Source organism: Symsagittifera roscoffensis, chromosome 3, assembly GCF_963678635.1.
Source record: "Symsagittifera roscoffensis chromosome 3, txSymRosc1.1, whole genome shotgun sequence".
Lineage (NCBI taxonomy): Eukaryota > Metazoa > Xenacoelomorpha > Acoela > Convolutidae > Symsagittifera > Symsagittifera roscoffensis.
In genome coordinates this window covers 84,235,414-84,248,216 of record NC_087064.1, presented here as the reverse complement: position 1 = coordinate 84,248,216, position 12,803 = coordinate 84,235,414, and the positions used below count along the sequence as shown (strand labels likewise).

At 40.2% G+C, this 12,803-nt stretch overlaps 2 protein-coding genes across 2 annotated transcripts in view; one reads left to right on the top strand and one right to left on the bottom strand.

Moving 5' to 3' along the window:
• LOC134842285 (alpha-mannosidase 2-like) overlaps nucleotides 1–12,803 on the bottom strand; it is a 402,951-nt gene that overhangs the window by 151,538 nt on the left and 238,610 nt on the right. The gene's annotated exons all lie outside the window — the stretch shown is intronic.
• LOC134841913 (riboflavin kinase-like) lies at nucleotides 2,765–5,679 on the top strand. Its single transcript, XM_063857983.1, has 4 exons — nucleotides 2,765–2,916; nucleotides 3,000–3,127; nucleotides 3,334–3,487; nucleotides 4,136–5,679. The coding sequence occupies exons 2-4, from the start codon at nucleotides 3,050–3,052 to the stop codon at nucleotides 4,444–4,446; spliced, it is 543 nt and encodes a 180-aa protein (XP_063714053.1). The 5' UTR covers nucleotides 2,765–2,916; nucleotides 3,000–3,049; the 3' UTR covers nucleotides 4,447–5,679.

The window sequence follows — 12,803 nt, the reverse complement described above, 5'->3', positions numbered from 1 at the left end:
AGCTGTTCAGGCAAGTTAAATAAACCTCGTAGAGGGTCAAGTGTGGTATCATATAGAAGTCCTTTGGGCAGTGACTCGGATACCATAGTAGTTCAGAAATTCAGAAATTGTTTCAGCGTTGAGAAACACTGGTCTTCTATTTATGGAGTTTTTCCATTTATCAGACTAATTTTCTATTAAAGCGTTTTAAATGTATGTTGTTTTCCCTCCTCTCACCACCGTAAAAATGAACAGCAATGTTTGAAAAAAGGTTTCTTCATTTTTAGTCTGCTTTACGTAGATTAATATGGTCATGTTTGTGCTTCTTGCACAATTGTGCTACTTGCACGCTAACCCTCAATCTTTGTTTGTTTTGGGTCCTGTTTTTATTTTCGTCACATCACAGATATGGTGGGAATAATCTTCGATTTGGTTTGCTTTCCTGGTCATGATAGGCTCTGCAAACAAACGTCAGAGCTCTCAATTTGTTGATTTGTAGTTTGAAAAAGTTCCAAAAACTATTCATTCTTTCCAGAAAAAGTTTTTGAGCTCCTAGACTATATTGATTGGCGATTGAATAAGCAGTCTTATAATTCATAGGATGAGTGGTTTGAAGAAAGTAAAATTAAACAAGTTTTACACCAGATCAATCCAAAGTCGCTCCTAAGACAATTCGTTCAAATGAGTAAATAAATACGTTACAAAGCCTCCCTTTAAACTGATAGGATCTCAAACTCCGCGGTACTCTTGCTCAACGTACTCTTGCTTAACTCCTCTGTGGATGTAAAACACAATTTAATAGCCACCTGTGCAGGCTGAGCAAAAACATCGAAAACAATTGACCAAACTTTAATGCTAGATCGCATGGAATTCACCAACTCTTTAACTGTCCATCAAAGCCAAAATCTCTAAAACTTGACGACCTGTAGTACAACTTCGTTGCAGTCGCAAAATGGCTCATTTTAGCAACATATCGAGGCACACTAGGAGTTTTTCTCTGTTCACCGCACTAGTTACAAACTGCCCCCTAGAACGGGTTTTAACCAGTAATGTCAGAAGGGGAACCTAGTTACTGTTTGATGGACGAGACGAAACGATGAATAAATCTCTACAATCTTCAGTTGTGGAGTACTGGAAATAAGAGATATTAGAAGCACTATTTGGAAGACCCCTACTGTTCGCAGCTAAAACAATATCACATTAATTAAACTTTGAAAAATTATTTTTATGTTTTAATTTTGGCGATTTTTGTCCGTAGTGGTCTAAGAGGATCTGAAAGAAACCAGAAATTTAGGCTTAGTCGATAGCCATAGTAAATTGGACTTGTTCGACATTGTTTTTCTTCGCATTGTTCAATTGCTTTGCAGATAAATGTGATCGGAACATTCTACTATTTGCACACCAACCGTTCATCCTTGTTTCTTCTTTAGCTCTTGATTTTCTGATTGTCAGATCCTAGATGTGATCGGAATTATTTTCATTTTTGTTTGTTTTCCTCGCAGTTTTTAAATTTGAAAAAAAAAACACAAATTCGTCATTTCAAGAAAACTTTTCCGAGCTTTTGGAATATATTGGCGATTGAATGATTGGTCTTATACTTTATTGAATATATCATCTTAAAAAATAATATTGGATAAAGATGCCGGTTGCTGTGCACGTAGCAACGAAATTTATTTTCTAACACAAAATGAAGCTTAAAAAACTATCTTAAAGTTTTGTCCTTTTTTGTCCGTTGTGGTTTGAGAGGATTCGAACGAAATTCTAAAATTTGTTCAGCAATATTTTTCTTTGTAAAGGGAATAGAACAAAATTATTTTGTTTATGATTTCGCTCTCTTTCGGATTTGCATAGAAGAAATATGAAAATAAAAATGCATCCCCTCAAAGACCGCATCTTAACAAAATTAAGATGTTTTTTTGACATTTGTATCGTTTTCTTGACTGTTTGCGTTGCTTCGTTTGTTTTCTGTCTGTGTTTTAATGTTAATCCGAGTGATGGCTTTTTCCAGCTTGAAGCTGTATTGGCCATTCAATTTCATATGGTGACGCCGCTGTTTTCCAATGGCTTAGTCTCATTGTTGGCTCTTGCCAAGCATCTACTTGAGTGTTTCTCTTCCGGCGCATCAAATCTTACAAATTCGTTATAAAAGACGCCGTAAATGGCCTTACAGAGATTGCGGAACTGGTGGTAAATGGTATGTGCAATGAGACAAATTACGCTGTTAGATTCATCCTCATTTCCTTGTGCCTTCTACGTCAGAACTTTTTGAGTAGCAATTTTTGATTGCAAGTGAATGCTTAATTGATACAAGGAGTAGAACTTAAAAACACAGTGGGCGCTGTTGCCCTACGAAAATGAGAAATTGGGAGTAGTATGCTTTTAGTTTGCTTGGAAATAGAATTTTAGTCTTGAAAGATAAAAAATGCTTTGCTTACATTATTCAGGTGCTGCAGAGAATATTTTTCGATATTCAGATGCAAATCTAGAACACCAACTCTATATTCAGATCCAAATCTAGTTAATTGTTTTCCTCAAGGCTATGTTCACCCAAACAAAAATTCACAAAAAAAATCCTTGAAAAACAGGATTTTTTCAAAAAAAATGTTTCGACTCATGTAAAATAAACTGTAGGCCAATGGATTGCGTGCTATGAACACATCAACCATCTGCTTGCGTTTGTAAATGTTTTTTGTAGCATTTTACAGTTTTTGATTGGGTAGGGGAGATACCTCAATTGGTTATTACGTGGTGATATTGCTCATTTGATCCGATTTTTTTCAGGTAGTTTTGAAAGCGATAGATCAGTGAAACTGATTAAATAGAAGCTAAATCAATCTGAGGTCACACTTGAAGCTACACTTGGAATATCATCATTGAATGACGAATGGCTTAATTAGCTGCCGCATTTGTGGAATTTCTACTGGCAAGAATAATCAAGTAAGCTGGACGCAAACTTGCATTAGTCTCGATTTAATGTTAGATAATAGGAGAGTTGATTTTATATGCAAATTGTATGCTAGGTACACGTTTAAACCAACAGAACATAATATAACGAGTGCAGAGGAGTAAAATGAGTTCATCGCCTCTACTGCCAATCATCAACCCAGACAAGTGTGGAGATGAAGCGGAACAGAAGATCGAGAGGAAGGTCAGTTGCTTCTCAGTAAACATGTTATTCATAATTATGCTAGCTAAGTATCACCATTCATTCGAGAGATACATTCTGTTTCGCTGCTCTATCCTTTTTTCCAGAATAAATCAATCGGCTGTGGCCACCGAATGTGGGATAAGTGCTCAAATAAATTTTTTAAGCCCCGATCTCTTTATTTTAAGCCCCAATCTTCTTTATTTAAGCCCCGATCTCTCACTATGCTATGGCTGGATCATCCAATCTTTCTGTTTGGAGATGTTGTCAAGGGGTTTGGGAGAGGGAGCAAACAACTGGGGATCCCAACTGCCAACTTTGCAGAGTCCGTTATCAAATCACTTCCCAAGAACTTCAAAACAGGTACAATATGGGCTATAGTTTTAAAAAGCATTTGAGTTGTCAGAAACTGGTTTTGTTGGATTTTTAAATGAATGTCTTCTAGAAATGAAACCAGGTAAGCTTTTTAGTCGGGTTTTATTTGAAATCATTGGAGATTTTCCAATCACTTCATATGTCAACGTTGATTCCCGATTGTGTTAATCACTTTCTCCGTAAAGAACAAACGTTTATTTGCTGCATCAATGCATAAAAAAGGATATTGAATTTATTGCAATGTCATCATGTTCGCGATTTCTAGACAAAGTTCTCTCCAAATGATATCAACTTCAATTGATTGTGAATCTGTTTTAATATAGTTCAGACTCTTATATAGGTGCTGATGATTTTTTTTTTGTTTTTTTTTCAGGAAAAGTTTCAAAATTTGTTCAGGCTCAAATTCACTTTTTCGCGGTTTGATTTTTTCAACTTCAGTAAGTTCATTTCTTTTCAAGTAAACTCCACTATCGAACAGCTAAATTGTTTAGGTCAAGAAGAGCGTGATCGGCTTCCAGTTTCGAAAGTGGTTTTTTGTTTCGAAAGTTGTCATTTTTTGTGTCATTGCGTTCATTGACTCTTTCTTTTCCAATTGTCTGTTGGGCATGATAATGATATGAGTGTGTTGTTTGGCAGGTATCTACTTTGGACTGGCACAAGTGCCCTCGTACAGCCAAGAGGTGTTCAACATGGTGATGTCGTGCGGGTGGAACCCGTTCTATCAGAACGAGAAGCTCTCGGCCGAGACCCACATCATCCACGACTTCCCCAACGAGTTCTACGGCGTGGAACTGCGAGTGCTAATCGCCGGCTACATCAGACCCGAGTGGAACTTCACCCACGTCAAACATCTCATCAAGGCCATCAAGGACGACATCGCATTTGCGGAGAAGACGATCTGCACCAAAGACATGGCCAAATGGAAGCGCATGTTTTTCGAGTCCTAAACAAAGCAGCTCAATGTCTAGAAGGGCAACAAGTTTGTTTTTTCGTTTCTAGTCCCTGGTCTTAACTTGAAAGCTTTATCTTTTTTCTTCTATATTCTCAATAAAAAACAAATCATTATCAATTTCATTTCCCTTCTCCCTCTTTTTCTCATCAAAGTTAAGACTATTTCAAAACGAAGACTATTTCATTCAATTTGCGCCAAAACAGCTCTGATGATTACTGTATTGGGATTGATTAGCAGCCAATGATGCAATGGGTTTATTAATCAAGGCTCAGTGTATTTTACTTGCCATATGCTTAAGGGAGGTGATGGGGGTGGGGTATTGAAAGACCAGTGGTAGAAAGAGGAAGGAAGATGCTACTAGTCTTCTTAATTGCGAACTAAACTGTTTCATTCAACCTACTGCTGCCGACATAATCTAACAGATCACTCTTTATATGATACCTCTTTTAATCCAGGATGCAGCTGTGTTTCAAAAGTTTCGCTTCTAAGCTGAAAACTGAATAACTATAAATCACACTGTGAATTATTAAATTTGATGTTTTAGAGTAGATCTTAGGCGCAAACATTTTTCTTAATTCGATGCCTACAATTTTGTCACAACTGAAGTCATGGCTTATTCTTTTCATATCTTTGGTTCATTTCTTTTCAAAATGAAGTTGTAAATTTGTCATGGCGCTTATACGTCTCTAAATTGTATTAAAAACTGCAGACTAATCCCTTACACGAAACATGAACGGTCTTTTTCCTAACTGGTTTTAGTCTTATTCTCTCATTTGATTGAAAAAAAACTCTTGTAAAAAAACAAATGTTCTATCGAAGGATATTTGGCATGTATGTAATTATATGGATTATGAGTTTTCTGATATTTTTGTGATTATTCTTTCTATTTTAATTAATTTTTAAAATTAATTTGAGTTATCGATACTAGTTGCTTTAATCTGAACAGTTTTCCACCTCGTTTTCGAATTTGAATTGTTCGCTTATTGTGAAAACTGTTTCATTAATAATTTATGTCGGTTGAGTGTTCAATTTGAGACTGCCAACGAATCTTCATCGGCGCTTTACGTATATCTTTTTCTGAGTTTTCAAATGTAAAAATCAGTTAATGCTGAGCCCGAAATCAAGTGTGTACCATAAAATAGTGTAGCATATTATTTGAAAAAAATAGTATCTGGGTTTCTATTTTCATGACAGCTTTCTTTTTACCCAATTTAACTCTAAAATTTTACTGTTTTGAATCGGCTAGCAAAGTTACTAAATCCCATATGTAGTTTTTTCACAAGCAGGCTTTCGAGTATTGTGTTATATTACAAGTTCAATTATTTTCAATCCAGCTTACATTAAATAGTGTTCTTTTTGCTGGCACTTTCGCTGCATAGATATTGGGTTACGAAGCCCGCAGCACGCAACCACTTCACTTACCTTGAGTCTCTTACCGGTCCAACAGCATGCAAATGTATCTGGTTGGTCCTACCATCTGTTGACAAGCTCTCAATCCGTTGACGCCAATGCGGCAGTCTCTATTTTTTGTTGTGGCTGTTTGGACAGAATACGTTTCTTGGAATGTATGGGAACTGGTGTTGCAATGCGAAACAAGAGTATAGAATAAAACAAGTATAGATGCATATAAAATAAGCACAGTTGGCCGAGTGGCCTAAGCTAACGCCGAATATATAGGTTAACAGTTGACGTAGGTTTGAGTCCCCCACCTGCCAATGTATTAATATACTAAAAACGGGGGTTACATCCTATTTTAACTGTTTTTTGGTTCTAATTCGGTTCAGCCTTGATTAAGGTTGACCGCCAAAAAGAGCAATTTGTCTCAAGGACATTACCGACCGGTTCTTGTGGCTAGCTTGCGCCGATTTGTACCAAAAACTGGCAGATGATAAAAATGTTATATGATGTTCAGATCAATAGAAATAATGCCGAAATTAATTTATTGACCGAGTTATTTGCCGAGAAATATCTCTTATTAATTTAACGAATTTGGATCAGTTTTGGAGATTAGCGAGCATATTTTGGCGCCCCACAAGGGACCGTTATTCAAGCATTTACCTGAGAGACACGCACAGTTCAGCCGATAAACGCGCACAGTGTTTTAGTATCTGTGAGCAGCTCAAGTCTATTAAGACGATTTGTTAATTTTCACCAGTGTTATTAAAGCACATTCAATACTCCCTGTTAAAAGGCGTCAGTGGTGTTGCGGTCAAATCGTTGAATTTACCAAGCAGATTGAGCTTTAATCCACCTGAGTGGAGCTTCGGTTTTCGAAGGCGAGTGACAGTTCCTTTTTGGAGAAGGCGAGTCAAGTGCACTGGGAGAGTGAGGCGTTCCATGTGGACAGACTAAGGCAGTTGCAGTTCACAGTGAGACACTACGCAGGTCCAGTAAGCTATTTCGCCCCCGGACTCCTGGAGAAGAACAAGGACAGACTGCGCTTCGAGACACTCTGCCTACTGGCCGACAGCTCACTGTCAAAGCTGTTCAAAAGTCGTCGGCATATTCTCATTGGCCAAAACTGGAGGTGTGCAGTTGGACGAGGAGCCTGTAAGCCGACAGGCGAAAGAGCAGACTGGTGGGAGAGAGGATTCTTCAGGTGTCCTGATTGTTGACTTCTGGACTTTTGAGCTGGGTTTTTCTCGACACCCGAAGTTTTGGATTTTTTCCCGGTGTCGCCAATCTCCAATTAAAAACTGTAAGACGTTTCCAAAACTTTCAAAACTCTCCATTCGTGCTTTAAATTTATATACGATGTCATATATGCTAGAAATTTTCCCGCAAGCTAGCCCTCGGTAATTTTTCTCAATACCCAAAGTTTTTGGACAGTTCCGTTGAACTGAAATATCTTACAGTCGGTACATAGACAAACTGACTTGAAATTTTTTCTCGATACCAAAAATTTTTGGATATATGTGAAAGGAATATTAATCAGTGAAATCGGAACATAGACAAGAGGTACTGGACTAGTTTTTTGGATTGGTTTATGACTCGAACCTGCTGACCAAAATTTACTGAAAAATTTTGTGAAAAAAGTAATAAATTAACAAAAAATCCTCAAAACGTCTCCAGAATTCTGCGAAACTGTGCTGTAAGATGACACCAACTTTATTTTAAGTGGCCTGGTAGCAAAATATCAGGCAAATTAAGTTGAGTTTTTTCATCCTCAGGTTTCTTCCGCGTGTGTTGTTGGAACTTAACCAATTTGCCTGATCCCCCACCCACCATTGGTGAAACTGAAAGCCAGTTCGCTTCGAGTAAAACAAAGCCGTTTCAGCACGTCAGATTATTGACTTCGTTGCGTGACAGTAAAGTTAAGTGGTCAGGTACGGTGATATTAAGTGAGTTAAGTTGAATTCTTTCATCCTCAGGTTTACTCCGTGTGTGTTGTTGGAGTTCAACCGACCTACTTAATTTTCCAACCCCATTGGTACTTAAGCGTAACGAAGCCGTCGCATAGGTCCCCTAAGTGTATGGTATTCATTCTAGGAGCTAGTTCTTTGGATCACGCGCTCCGAAAACTTCCCGCTCCGTCCCAGAAGCGCGTCAAAGATACTTGCTTTACGAAGCCAGGTTTAAGTTTGAACTTTAACGCTAGGGACTCTCAGAAAACGATACAGTACTACCTTCATCACTACTTGTCGCACCGTAACGACCTTGTAATATGGCACGACGCCATTAATAACTCGATAAGTAGGCACCGCAGCAACAATAACCGCAAGCTGAGTAGTGAGCAACTTGTCAATTTGTTATTAAGGTATAGGACAAACATTTGTGCGATCGTAGACTGTAGACGGAACGGAACCGAGGATATAGAGGAAAGTTTAGGTTCAACAGGTATTCTCGTTCTCAACGTCGTTAAAGACTTTATCTCTAAGCGTAAGGCTAAGGACCAGGTACTAATTGAGAAGTACAAAGAGCTTCACCAGCCTCCTTCCCTTGAGTTAAAGACTCTCCTCCTTCTAAGGCGTTATAGCGCTAATCTTAACATCCTTAAGACACGTAAGAAGCGAAACCGCTTACCCCTCAAAGCTCGGAAAGCTATAAGAAATAGGCTTCAGGTAGAAGCTTTGAGACGTCAAGTTCCCCCGTCTTGTAAGCTAATGTTGATTTACTAATGCAAATTTGATTACGTACCAAAACAGTATCTCATTTTATTGATTGTTTTCTATAAGTGAGCATCCGTAGAATATTGTCAATTTGTGAAAAACATGGACGAAAAATTCCAAAGTAAGATACGCAAGTTATTCGAAACCCGTCTAAATCTAGAAAATGAGCTGCTTAAAGGTCACTCATTATTACTTGAGTACATTGAGAAAATTAGTCGCACTACAAAAATTGATAATGCTGTTTACAAATGTAAAATTGCGTTGGAAAAAGCTGTCGACGTCAATGAGCAATTAATTAGGTTAGCGGGAAAAACGGAAAATCCTGAAAAAATTATTGCTCAGCAAGACCTTTGGCTTAAGAAAGCAACCGAAATGAACGATAAAGTAATGCACGAAGCTCAGAGTTACAAGATGAGCCTTGAACCTTCGTCATTTCCAGCAGCCGGCATTACAGGGAGCAAGGGATCTTTACAACAAACTAGGTCTGAGACATCCTCACGCTCGCACAAAACAAGTGACTCAGCAGCACGAATATCTGAAAACAGGTCTAAGGTCTCTAATAAGTCTAAGGATAGTAGAAAGCTTGACTCACATAAGTCTGATAAATCTGCTTCCACTCGTCATACGTCGACTGTTCGCACTATGTCATCAAGTGAGAAACGGCATGAGTTAGCTTTAGTAAAACGACGCCATGAGGAGCTGGAAAGGCAGTATCAAGTATCTTTAAGACTTAAAGAGCAAGAGAATCGTCTTAAGTTCGAACAAAGTCAGCTGGAACTAGAGCAATTGGCTGAAAATCATAAAAAGCAACTAATTGAAATGGAATTGAAAGCGTTTGAACTTGAGGACAGTTCATCTGAGGTTAGCGAGAAGGTAGCGGAAAGTAACTTGACAGGAGTAAGTCAACCTATTTCAAAGGTAGCAACCGATCGAACTAATGATTGGGTAGACTCTGTTAGTTCACAAGCATCTCCCGACGTTGCTAGTGCGCCAGGTTTGCAGGCCTTCACTCATGTACCCATTTCGTCAGGACCGACGACTTCCGCCCTCCTTGCTCATGCAATTCACACCAGTAATAGTCATAACCATGAGCACACAGCATTGAGTGACCCTGGAATCCATAGTTATGGACATCGGGCTATGCCTCAATTTGGCAGTGCAAGCCTTTTGCCATTGCAAGCTTCTGTTTCATTCCCAGCCTCTGTTCCATTCCCAGTTAACAATATGCATTCTAGTGCACACGTGTTACCACCACCGTCTGCTGTTCCTTTACAGACCATGAGTTCAAACATAACTAATGGTAGTTTTGCCATCGCGCAACCGGAATCATTACCTGTCCCAATGTTACCGGCCCAACCCGGTTCTGGTTTTGTTTCTTTGTCGCCTGCATTTGCTGGTGGTGGCTTCTCATCTTCTGGAGTAAACCCAACGCCGGTTTTCTTTTCGGCACCTAATTGCCATGCAGCGCCAGTCCAGACTATTGTCCCATCGTGTAACACCGCCGCTCCGTATACTAGTGGTGGGACTGTGTATTTTAATACTCCCCCAGTTCATCCACAACATGTTCCGCATTTTGTCAATCAAACTAATACTGGTTATCAGCCAGTCAACGAAGACTACGCACCGTCTCCCGTTTATCCGAACCAAGGTTGTTCATCGGATCGACCTCTCTCCGCTCGTGAATTGGCGGAATTATTGATGCATAGCCGCAAAGATCATCTTCCTGAATGGAAGTTAGCCCAGTTTGACGGCAACCCGATAAACTGGCACGAATGGTTTGGTCAGTTTAAGTCCACCGTTGATTCCGCTGTTCTCACCGATGATACGAAACTGACATACTTAAAAACGCTCGTCACAGGCAAAGCAAAAACCGCAATTGCGGAGTTTAGTTATAGTGGCGTTATGTACAAGGATGCACTGGCCACCTTGCAACGGAAGTTTGGGCAACCACATGCCATTGTTGGTGCGCATCTTGATAAGCTGAATACTTTTCCTCCACTTAAGATGCACAATTCGGAAAATGTCATTAGTTTCTCCTCTGCCATATCTGGCCTCGTAGCAGTTTTCAAATCATTGTCTTTCAACGATGATCTAAAGAGTGTTAACCTGTTAAACCAAGCTGTTAGTAAACTTCCGCCTAACCTCAAGGAGGCTTGGTCAATGCATACTGTTAGACATAATTGGCAGCGACCAACACTCTTAGACTTTAACAACTGGTTGAAAGAAAAGGCCGAGGGGCATGAAAGATTACGTTTACTCAGCTCTAAGGCAAAAAACGAAGAACCGGTTAAACCAAAAGCAACCAAAGTTTTTGCAGCCAATAGCCAGGTAACTAGTAAGGCTCAGGATAAGTCTAAGTTTCCGCCGTGCGTTTTGTGTAAGGGTAGTCATGCATTGTGGAATTGTGCTGTTTTTAAGGAAAAGAATGCTACTCAGCGAGCAAAATACGTAGCTGAACAGAAACTTTGCTTCGCTTGTCTCAATGGCAATCATAGTTTCCGGCAATGTTCTAGAGCAAAAAAGTGCCCGAAGCCAGAGTGTGATAGCACACATAATGTCTTGCTCCATGGAGCCGAAAGAATATTTCCTCGGAAGGAAAATTCAATGTCTCGAATAAGGCTGGAACAAACAAATCCAAGGAGAACAAAAACACTTCCACCCATGCCGCTGTTAGTGATGTACATGACATTGAATCTTCTAAAGGGTTGTTGCCAATTGCAACACTTGGTGTATCCTCGGATGTAACCAGTCTCCTGACGTTGGTTCTTTGTGATAGTGCATCGACTCACTCCTGGGTATCATCGTCACTCGTAAACCGTCTCGGCTTAGTAGGGGAGCCCGTTAACTTGTCAATTAGTGGTTTCAATTCGACCACCGTTGTTGAGACTCAGAGGGTCAAGTTTAAAGTTTCCTCCGAGCCGAATAATAGTGATTTCGTGGTGCCGCGACCTGGGATGCCTCGCCCAATTTAAATCATTGGAGAGAAGGTTAAGTAAAGACCCTGAGCTGCGCGAAAGATACGCAGAAACAATTAGAGAGGACATTAGGAAAGGCTATGTCGTTACCGTCGAACCGCATGATCCACTTAAGCGTTCCGATCGCGAGTGGTATCTTCCGCACCATCCCGTCGTAAATCCGAATAAGCCGGGTAAGGTGCGCCGAGTCCTTAATGGGGCTTCTAAGTTTCATGGCACATCCTTAAATAAGTCCTTATTGGTGGGTCCTGACCTACTCCAAAATTTAATTTTTGTGCTTTTGCGATTCCGTCAACACAAGTACGCCGTCTCCGCGGATATAGAGGGTATGTTCCTCCAGGTAGGAGTCCTTGCCCGCGATCAAATTTCGCTCCGTTTTTTGTGGCGGGAGGATACCACTTCCGATGTGGTAGTTCATCAGTACACTCGCCATATATTCGGCGCACGGGATTCGCCTACGTGCGCCAATTTCGCGTTGCAAAAAACAGCAACTGATAATATGTCCACATACCCTGAGGCCGCCTCAGTCGTAAATGAAAAATTTTACATGGACGATTACTTGGATTCATTCGAGAACGTTACCCAAGCAATTAAAACTAGTCGCGATTTGGTTTCCTTACTAAAATTGGGAGGATTTAATTTGACTAAATTTGTCAGTAATGCTGATGAAATCACTTCAGCAATGAACCCCGAGGAATCCGAAACCTCATCTTCACCCATCAAGGAAATATGTAACGGTGCCGAACAATCATCACACGTCTTAGGTCTTAAGTGGGACCATGTGAGAGACACATTGGTTGTTAGCAGAGGCGTGGATCGTCCTCTCGATAAAGCAATAACTCAACGAACCGTCTTGAGTTTCGTCTCTTCTGTGTTTGACCCTGTTGGGTTAGTAGCTCCATACACAGTTAGGGCCCGTCTTTTACTGAAAGATATTTGGAAAATCAGTGGTCAAAGTTGGGGTTGGGACGACGAATTGCCAGAAGACATAAGAGATAAGTTTCTCGAGTGGCACTCCGGTCTCCCTCTCTTGGAACAATTGACTATTCCCCGTTGTTACTTCACAGAGCCTGTTGATCAAATTGAGCTCCACATGTTCGGTGATAGCTCGCAGGACGTTTTCTGTGCTGTTGGATTTTTGCGTGCGCGACTCGCGAGCTCGCATAAAACTCAAATATCCTTCATCTTTGGTAAAGCTCGCGTTGCGCCCATGAAAGCGCTATCTATACCAAAACTAGAGCTTCAAGCTGCTCTGCTCGCCACACGAC

Coding starts and splice junctions, on each gene's coding strand:
- LOC134841913 (XM_063857983.1), top strand. CDS start 3,050: ATGAGTTCATCGCCTCTACTGCCAATCATCAACCCAGACAAGTGTGGA. Junction 3,128..3,333: donor AACAGAAGATCGAGAGGAAG/GTCAGTTGCTTC, acceptor TCTTTATTTAAG/CCCCGATCTCTCACTATGCT. Junction 3,488..4,135: donor TCCCAAGAACTTCAAAACAG/GTACAATATGGG, acceptor GTTGTTTGGCAG/GTATCTACTTTGGACTGGCA.